Source organism: Heterodontus francisci, chromosome 25 (assembly GCF_036365525.1).
Source record: "Heterodontus francisci isolate sHetFra1 chromosome 25, sHetFra1.hap1, whole genome shotgun sequence".
Lineage (NCBI taxonomy): Eukaryota > Metazoa > Chordata > Chondrichthyes > Heterodontiformes > Heterodontidae > Heterodontus > Heterodontus francisci.
The window spans coordinates 78,094,785-78,104,711 of NC_090395.1; the positions used below are offsets into that span (position 1 = coordinate 78,094,785).

The 9,927-nt window shown below is 50.0% G+C and overlaps 1 protein-coding gene across 1 annotated transcript in view; it reads left to right on the forward strand.

The window, feature by feature from the left end:
• Nucleotides 1-9,732, forward strand: part of kcnc4 (potassium voltage-gated channel, Shaw-related subfamily, member 4) — an 86,760-nt gene extending 77,028 nt beyond the window's left edge. The window contains exons 2-3 of the mRNA XM_068057610.1: nucleotides 5,320-6,244; nucleotides 9,527-9,732. Coding sequence (XP_067913711.1) covers nucleotides 5,320-6,244; nucleotides 9,527-9,732 — 1,131 coding nt within the window. The remainder of the gene's footprint in view (nucleotides 1-5,319; nucleotides 6,245-9,526) is intronic.
• The last annotated feature ends 195 nt before the right edge of the window (nucleotides 9,733-9,927 follow it).

Genomic DNA, 9,927 nt, shown 5'->3' on the forward strand with positions numbered 1-9,927 from the left:
GTGCTGCACTGTCGGAGAGTCAGTACTGAGGGAGTGCTGCACTGTCAGAGGAGCAGTACTGTGGGAGCGCTGCACTGTCAGAGGAGCAGTACTGAGGGAGCGCTGCACTGTCGGAGGGTCAGTACTGAGGGAGTGCTGCATTGTCAGAGGGGCAGTTCTGAGGGAGTGCTGCATTGTCAGAGGTGCAGTACTGAGGGAGTGTAGCACTGTCAGACGGTCAGAACTGAGGGAGTGCTGCACTGTCAGAGAGTCAGTACTGAGGGAATGTTGCACTGTTGGAGGGTCACTACTGAGGGAGTGCTGCACAGTCAGAGGGTCAGTACTGAAGGATTGCTGCATTGTCAGAGGGTCAGTACTGAGGGAGTGCTGCACTGTCAGAGGGTCAGTACTGAGGGAGTGCTGCACTGTCAGAGGGTCAGTACTGAGGGAGTGCTGCACTGTCGGAGGGTCAGTAGTGAGGGAGTGCTGCACTGTTGGAGGGTCACTACTGAGGGAGTGCTGCACAGTCAGAGGGTCAGTACTGAAGGATTGCTGCATTGTCAGAGGGTCAGTACTGAGGGAGTGCTGCACTGTCAGAGGGTCAGTATTGAGGGAGTGCTGCACTGTCAGAGGGTCAGTACTGAGGGAGTGCTGCACTGTCGGAGGGTCAGTACTGAGGGAGTGCTGCACTGTCAGAGGGTCAGTACTGAAGGAGTGCTGCACTGTCAGAGCGTCAGTATTGAGGGAGTGCTGCACTGTTGGAGGGTCAGTATTGAGGGAGTGCTGCACTGTCGGAGGGTCAGTATTGAGGGAGTGCTGCACTGTCGGAGGGTTCACAGTTGAGATTTTAAATCAAGTTTCAGAAAGATTTGATGGATTTTTTTAAGATGGAGTTTTCCCAGCCTCACTCAGAACTGACTCACACCGGACCAAAACAAAATTAGCTGGTGATTCCTCTTATTTGCTGCTTGTGGGATTTTGCTGTGTACATAATGAATGCTGTGTTTGCCTATGGAGCAGTGACTGCACTTCTGAAGTAATCTAGTCTGTGGAGGCAACTTTCCTCTATATCTAACCCATTTTTAGTTGCTTTTATACCTCAGGCCCCTTTTAATTTTGTCAAGGGGGCCTTTATTCCCCTGGACCACCTTTATGCTTTTCTTTTTTCAATAAATACTTTATTAAAGATAAATAAAACAAAATTCAAATTAAAATATGATTTTCTGCATCTAGGATTTGCTCCAGCCCCTGTGGTGCCCACCAGTCGCGGAAGGCCTCAAGCGTACTGGCAGACACCACATGCTCCCTCTCTAGGGACACCTGTGTGCAAAGTAACCTCAGAAGAGGGGCAGGCAATCGGGGAGGATGGACCCCCCGAAGGCCCGCAGCCTGGACCTGTGAATTGCCACCTTGGCCAGGCCCAGGAGCAGACCGACAAGGAGATCCCCCTACCGGCCCACGCCCCTCCACACCGGGTGCCCAAAGATCAGGAGCGTGGGACTGAAGTGCAGCCAGAACTTGAGGAGCAGCCCCTTCAAATACTCAAAGAGGGGCTGCAACCTCACACACTCCATATATACATGGAACACGGACTCGTCCAGGCTGCAGAAAGTACAGGCGGCCTGGGAGTCTGTGAACTAAAGGCCTGCGACCCAACCCTGTCCTGATGGGACCTGACGACATGTGTCGGGTTTGGGACAGATCACACTTCCAGGTCCGGGATTCAGACTCGGGTCGGGTCGGGCCGGATCAGCCAAGCTCTATCACCACCTCAGGTAAGTGACTTTAATGTTAATTTACTTTTTGGACTTTAAAGGTGGTTTTGTTACAGTTATTTTAAGCTTGTGCAGGTAAGGAACAAAGTGAAAAATGGAAGATAAGTTACCTGATGGTTGGGTTGGGTCGGGCGCGGGAAAAAGTGGAAGGACTCTGGCTGGGTCGGGCTCGGGTTAAGTCTCATTTGCAGACCTGAGCAGACCTTTACTGTGAACTTACTTAAAAGTCTGCTGGAAGGAGTTGTCCCGTACAGCACCCTCTAACCCAGGTCCCTGATGTAAAGGGGGAGGACTCTTGTGTAGACAGACCTCCACCGGAGTTTCCCCTCGCCGCCAGATGGCAAGACGGACCACCACAGTATGTCCGGGCGGCTGCAGCCAAACCCGATTCCTCTCCACATGTTGAACAAAGTTCACACACAGTAAAACAATTCATAATGCTTTTTTTCCTGAGGCTATTAACACTTGTGTCTTGGACTGAAAAGCATCTTTGAGAATTCACAATTAATATTTGACTTCTAGTCAGTGTTGCCTGATGATTGGATTTCTGGATAATTTGCCTGTGTGTTGTCACACATTATACTGTTGCAGTACACAGAGGAATTTAAACACCTTCAGCTCAAAATATCTCAGCTGACACTTTCTGTCCTCAGGAATGTTTTTGATCGATAAAATACCCCTGAAGAGGGCTTCAAATCAACTATAAAAGCATGAAGTCACTGGAATGAACTGATGAAGGAAGATTGTGGATTGAGTCTTTGTACTCAGCTGCCTAAAAATAAGAGAAACTCACTGGCAAGGATCCGAAATAGATCATTTGCTTCATCAATTTTTTTCAAATGTGCTCTTTTGCTGTGATGAAGGGTGCTTTATAAATGCAATTTCTTGTTGTTGCTGATATGGTCGACATCCGATGATCAGGAGAATCTGAGAAAAGACTGATCAATCTATTAATCCCACTGTTCCCATCGACAGGGAAGGACTTGGTGGATGATGGGCCTAGGGAAGGGTGTAGATAGTCTCAGTCATCTCATTATCAAAAAGGAGGAGGTGTTGGGTGTCTTGCAAAGCATTAAGGTAGATAAGTCCCCAGGGCCTGATGGGATCTACCCCAGAATACTAAGGGAGGCAAGGGAAGAAATTGCTGGGGCCTTGACAGAAATCTTTGCATCCTCATTGGCTACAGGTGAGGTCCCAGAGGACTGGAGAATAGCCAATGTTGTTCCTTTGTTTAAGAAGGGTAGCAAGGATAATCCAGGAAATTATAGGCCGGTGAGCCTTACGTCAGTGGTAGGGAAATTATTAGAGAGGATTCTTCAGGACAGGATTTACTCCCATTTGGAAACAAAAGAACTTATTAGCGAGAGGCAGCATGGTTTTGTGAAGGGGAGATCGTGTCTCACTAACTTGATTGAGTTTTTTGAGGAAGTGATGAAGATGATTGATGAAGGAAGGGCAGTGGATGTTATCTATATGGACTTCAGTAAAGCCTTTGACAAGGTCCCGCATGGCAGACTGGTACAAAAGGTGAAGTCACATGGGATCAGAGGTGAGCTGGCAAGATGGATACAGAACTGGCTCTGTAATAGAAGACAGAGGGTAGCAGTGGAAGGGTATTTTTCTGAATGGAGGGATGTGACTAGTGGTGTTCCGCAGGGATCAGTGCTGGGACCTTTGCTGTTTGTAGCATATATAAATGATTCGGAGGAAAATGTAGCTGGTCTGGTTAGTAAGTTTGCGGACGACACAAAGGTTGGTGGAGTTGCAGATAGTGATGAGGATTGTCAGAGGATACAGCAGGATATAGATCGGTTGGAGACTTGGGCGGAGAAATGGCAGATGGAGTTTAATCCGGACAAATGTGAGGTAATGCATTTTGGAAGGTCTAATGCAGGTGGGAGGTATACAGTAAATGGCAGAACCCTTAGGAGTATTGACAGGCAGAGAGATCTGGGCGTACAGGTCCACAGGTCACTGAAAGTGGCAACGCAGGTGGATAAGGTAGTCAAGAAGGCATACGGCATGCTTGTCTTCATCGGTCGGGGCATAGAGTATAAAAATTGGCAAGTCATGCTGCAGCTGTACAGAACTTTAGTTAGGCCACACTTAGAATATTGCGTGCAATTCTGGTCGCCACACTACCAGAAGGACGTGGAGGCTTTGGAGAGGGTACAGAAGAGGTTTACCAGGATGTTGCCTGGTCTGGAGGGCATTAGCTATGAGGAGAGGTTGGATAAACCCGGATTGTTTTCACTGGAACGACGGAGGTGGAGGGGTGACATGATAGAGGTTTACAAAGTTATGAGCGGCATGGACAGAGTGGATAGTCAGAAGCTTTTATCCAGGGTGGGAGAGTCAGTTACTAGGGGACATAGGTTTAAGGTGAGAGGGGCAAAGTTTAGAGGGGATGTGCGAGGCAAGTTCTTTACACAGAGGGTGGTGAGTGCCTGGAACTTGCTGCCAGGGGAGGTGGTGGAAGCAGGTATGATAGCGACGTTTAAGAGGCATCTTGACAAATACATGAATAAGATGGGAATAGAGGGATACGGTCCCCAGAAGTGCAGAAGGTTTTAGTTTAGACAGGCATCAAGATCGGCGCAGGCTTGGAGGGCCGAATGGCCTGTTCCTTTACTATACTGTTCTTTGTTCTTTGACACTCTCCCCCCATCACAGACTCTCCCCATCGACACTCTCCCTCCATCACAGACTCCCCCCATCACAGACTCTCCCCATCGACACTCTCCCCCTATCACAGACTCTCCCCATCACAGACTCCCCCCATCACAGATTCTCCCCATCGACACTCTCCCCCCATCACAGACTCCCCCCATCACAGATTCTCCCCATCACAGACTCCCCCCATCACAGACTCCCCCCATCACAGACTCTCCCCATCGACACTCTCCCCCCATCACAGACTCCCCCCATCACAGACTCTCCCCATCGACACTCTCCCCCCCATCACAGACTCTCCCCATCACAGACTCTCCCCATCACAGACTCCCCCCATCACAGACTCTCCCCATCGACACTCTCCCCCCATCACAGACTCCCCCCATCACAGACTCTCCCCATCGACACTCTCCCCCCCATCACAGACTCTCCCCATCACAGACTCTCCCCATCACAGACTCCCCCCATCACAGACTCTCCCCATCGACACTCTCCCCCCATCACAGACTCCCCCCATCACAGATTCTCCCCATCACAGACTCTCCCCATCACAGACTCCCCCCATCACAGACTCTCCCCATCGACACTCTCCCCCCATCACAGACTCCCCCCATCACAGATTCTCCCCATCACAGACTCCCCCCATCGCAGACTCCCCCCATCGACACTCTCCCCCCATCACAGACTCCCCCCATCACAGACTCTCCCCATCGACACTCTCCCCCCATCACAGACTCCCCCCATCACAGACTCTCCCCACCCATTTCATCTGCTTCGTTTCCAGCCTGTAACTCTCTCTTGGGTATCCATTGTTTCTATATTTATTATTGCAGTTATGAAGCTTGGATTCTAACACTGTTCATCTTTGACCTGCATTATTTTTCTCTTGCAGTTTATTGCTTTTGTGTCCCTCTTTTTCATCCTGTTGTCAATCACTGCCTTTTGCCTCGAGACACATGAGGCCTTCAACAAGATCATTAACTTAACGGAATATACAATAGTGGGGAACAGCACTCGGATGGTGAGTGTGTATGAAATGGAGACGGAGCCAGTGCTCATGTATGTGGAAGGAGTGTGTGTAGTGTGGTTCACTCTGGAGTTCTTGGTCCGAATTTCCTTCTGCCCCAATAAACTGCTGTTTGTTAAGAATATGCTGAACCTCATTGACTTTGTGGCCATTCTGCCCTTCTACTTGGAGCTGGCGCTTCGCGGATTGACCTCCAAAGCAGCGAGGGATGTTCTGGGCTTCCTCCGGGTCGTCAGGTTTGTTCGGATTCTACGGATCTTCAAGCTAACCCGGCACTTTGTGGGACTGAGGGTGTTGGGGCACACTCTGAGAGCCAGCACCAATGAATTCCTCCTCCTCATCATCTTCCTCGCCCTGGGCATCCTCATCTTTGCCACAATGATCTACTATGCAGAGAGGCTCGGGGGGAACCCCAACAGTGTGAGTCCCACTCACTTCAAGAATATTCCCATTGGCTTCTGGTGGGCGGTGGTTACCATGACTACCCTTGGCTATGGTGACATGTACCCCCAGACATGGTCAGGTATGCTGGTGGGAGCGCTCTGTGCCCTGGCTGGTGTGCTTACTATCGCAATGCCAGTGCCAGTCATTGTCAATAACTTTGGAATGTATTACTCCCTGGCAATGGCCAAACAAAAACTCCCCAAGAAACGCAGGAAGCACATCCCCGGTGGGATGCATGCCAAGTCCTTGGGTCATTGCAAGTCAGCCTGCAACTCTCCACGCAACAGCACACAGAGCGACACCAGTCCAATTGCTGCCGAAGAGATAACAGAGAGAAAGAGCTCAGGTAGGACCTTAATCCTGTTGCATTTCAGAGTTTGTTTGCGAGTACCGTTGCTGTCCTGTCACTGTGTCCTTCCATTGGATGTTTTACTCACTTCTGCTGAGGTGCTGAGAGTGTCCTGTGCTCTCTGCACAGCCTCTTGTTTGCCCAGAAATTGGTGGAGTGGCCACATTATAGATTTTATGCCACAGGTTCCTGGAAATGAAAGCTGATAATGTCGCAGTGAGGCCAACAGGCATCGGAGACTGATGCCCTTAACCAATGAAAGAAAAGGATAGAGAAAGAAACAGTGCGCAACAGAGAAGGAAATTGGGTAAATTAGAGACAGAAAGAGAAATAAATAGAGGGAGAGAAAGAGAGTGGATTAAGAAAGAGAAAAAAAGATAAGAAAGAAAAAGTAAGAAATAAATTAAAAGAAGCGGAAGAGATTTACCAGAATGGTTCCAGGGATGAGGTATTTCACTTGCATGGAGAGACTGGGAGAAGCTAGAATTGTTCTCCTTGGAGCAGAGAAGGTTAAGTGGAGATTTAATAGAGGCGTTCAGAATCAGGAAGGGTTTTGATGGAGTAAATAAGGAGAAACATGGCAGGAAGCTCACTAACCAGAACTCACAGATTTAAGGTAAATAGCAAAAGAATCAGAGCGACATGAGGAAACTTTTTTTAATGCAGTGAGTTGTTGTGATCTGGAACGCGCTGTCTGAAAGGGGAGTGGAAACAGATTCAATAGTAACTTTTAAAAGAGAATTGGATAAATACTGTAAGGAAAGTGATTTTCAGGGCTGTGGGGAAAGAGCAGGGGAGTGGGACTAATTGGGTAGCTCAACCAAAGAGCCAGTACAGGCATGATGGACCGAATGGTCTTCTGTGTTGCATCATGATTCTAAGTTGATGACATTGTAACCCAGTTGTGTCTGAGAATTGCTGTATTGAGCCTTGAGAAGTCAATGTGTGAATGATACTCGTGTCCTGACACGTGTGTATCCGTGCACTCGTGTCCTGACACGTGTGTGGCAGTGCACTCGTGTCCTGACATGTGTGTAGCAGTGCACTCATGTCCTGACATGTGTGTGGCCATGCACTCCTGTCCTGACATGTGTGTAGCAGTGCACTCATGTCCTGACATGTGTGTGGCCATGCACTCCTGTCCTGACATGTGTGTAGCAGTGCACTCATTTCCTGACATGTGTGTGGCCGTGCACTCATGTCCTGACATGTGTGTAGCAGTGCACTCGTGTCCTGACATGTGTGTGGCCGTGCACTCGTGTCCTGACATGTGTGTAGCAGTGCACTCGTGCCCTGACATGTGTGTGGCCGGGCACTCGTGTCCTGACATGTGTGTGGCCATGTACTCATGTCCTGACATGTGTGTGGCCATGCACTCGTGTCCTGACATGTGTGTAGCAGTGCACTCGTGTCCTGACATGTGTGTGGCCGTGCACTTGTGTCCTGACATGTGTGTAGCAGTGCACTTGTGTCCTGACATGTGTGTAGCAGTGCACTCGTGTCCTGACATGTGTGTGGCCATGCACTCGTGTCCTGACATGTGTGTGGACATGCACTCATGTCCTGACATGTGTGTAGCAGTGCACTCGTGTCCTGACATGTGTGTGGCCGTGCACTCGTGTCCTGACGTGTGTGGCCATGCACTCGTGTCCTGACATGTGTGTAGCAGTGCACTCGTGTCCTGACATGTGTGTGGCCGTGCACGCGTGTCCTGACATGTGTGTGGCCATGCACTCGTGTCCTGACGTGTGTGGCCATGCACTCATGTCCTGACATGTGTGTGGCCATGCACTCGTGTCCTGACATGTGTGTGGCCATGCACTCATGTCCTGACATGTGTGTAGCAGTGCACTCATGCCCTGACATGTGTGTGGCCGTGCATTCATGTCCTGACATGTGTGTGGCCGTGCATTCATGTCCTGACATGTGTGTGGCCGTGCATTCATGTCCTGACATGTGTGTAGCAGTGCACTCATGTCCTGACATGTGTGTGGCAGTGCACCCGTGTCCTGACATGTGTGTAGCAGTGCACTCATTTCCTGACATGTGTGTGGCCGTGCACTCGTGTCCTGACGTATGTGTCGCCATGCACTCATTGTCCTGAGATGTGTGTAGCAGTGCACTCGTGTCCTGACATGTGTGTGGCCGTGCACTCGTGTCCTGACATGTGTGTGGCCATGCACTCGTGTCCTGACATGTGTGTAGCAGTGCACTCGTGTCCTGACATGTGTGTGGCCGTGCACTCATGGCCTGACATGTGTGTAGCAGTGCACTCATGTCCTGACATGTGTGTGACCACGCACTCGTGTCCTGACATGTGTGTAGCAGTGCACTCATGTCCTGACATGTGTATGGCCGTGCACTCGTGTCCTGACATGTGTGTGGCCATGCACTCGTGTCCTGACATGTGTGTGGCAGTGCATTCATGTCCTGACATGTGTGTGGCCGTGCATTCATGTCTTGACATGTGTGTGGCCGTGCATTCATGTCCTGACATGTGTGTGGCCGTGCACTCGTGTCCTGACGTGTGTGGCCATGCACTCGTGTCCTGACATGTGTGTAGCAGTGCACTCGTGTCCTGACATGTGTGTGGCCGTGCACTCGTGTCCTGACATGTGTGTGGCCATGCACTCGTGTCCTGACATGTGTGTAGCAGTGCAGAGTGTCCTGACATGTGTGTGGCCGTGCACTCGTGTCCTGACGTGTGTAGCAGTGCACTCATGTCCTGACATGTGTGTGGCCGTGCACTCGTGTCCTGACATGTGTGTAGCAGTGCAATCATGTCCTGACATGTGTGTGGCCGTGCACTCGTGTCCTGACATGTGTGTGGCCATGCACTCGTGTCCTGACATGTGTGTGGCCGTGCACTCATGGCCTGACATGTGTGTAGCAGTGCACTCATGTCCTGACATGTGTGTAGCAGTGCATTCATGTCCTGACATGTGTGTAGCAGTGCATTCATGTCCTGACATGTGTGTAGCAGTGCATTCATGTCCTGACATGTGTGTGGCCGTGCATTCATGTCGTGACGTGTGTAGCAGTGCATTCATGTCCTGACATGTGTGTAGCAGTGCATTCATGTCCTGACATGTGTGTAGCAGTGCACTCGTGTCCTGACACACTACACACTGCACTGCCTCTTATCTCATGATATTTCAACAACCTGTTTCTGAGAATCCCACTTTTCAAATTCTGGCTGCCTTGACTGAGTAGAGATAAAGTTATGTTGCAGTGATATGTGTGCAAGATACTGAGCAGAAATTCTGTGTATATTCCAAGACTCGAAACAGAATGGTGATGCGAACATGGTCTTATCAGATGAGGAAAGTGCTGCACTGAACCAGCTGTTGACACCCGATGACAATCGGACGCTGAAGTGCTCCAGTACCAGGGACAGAAACAAGAAAGGGTCAGCCTGCTTCTTACTGACACCCGGTGAGTTCAGCTGGGTCACAGATGAAGGAGAGGGAAGAGGTTATAGATAGTTTACACTTTGCTCGGGCTACAACTGTGAAATACAGCAATTGTAACCTGTCCGACTGAAAGCATTTCACACACACCCTCTCTCTCTCACACACAACGTTTCCCTCCCTCTCTCACACACACCCTCTCTCTCTCTCACACACCCTCTCTCTCACACACAACGTTTCCCTCCCTCTCTCACACACACCCTCTCTCTC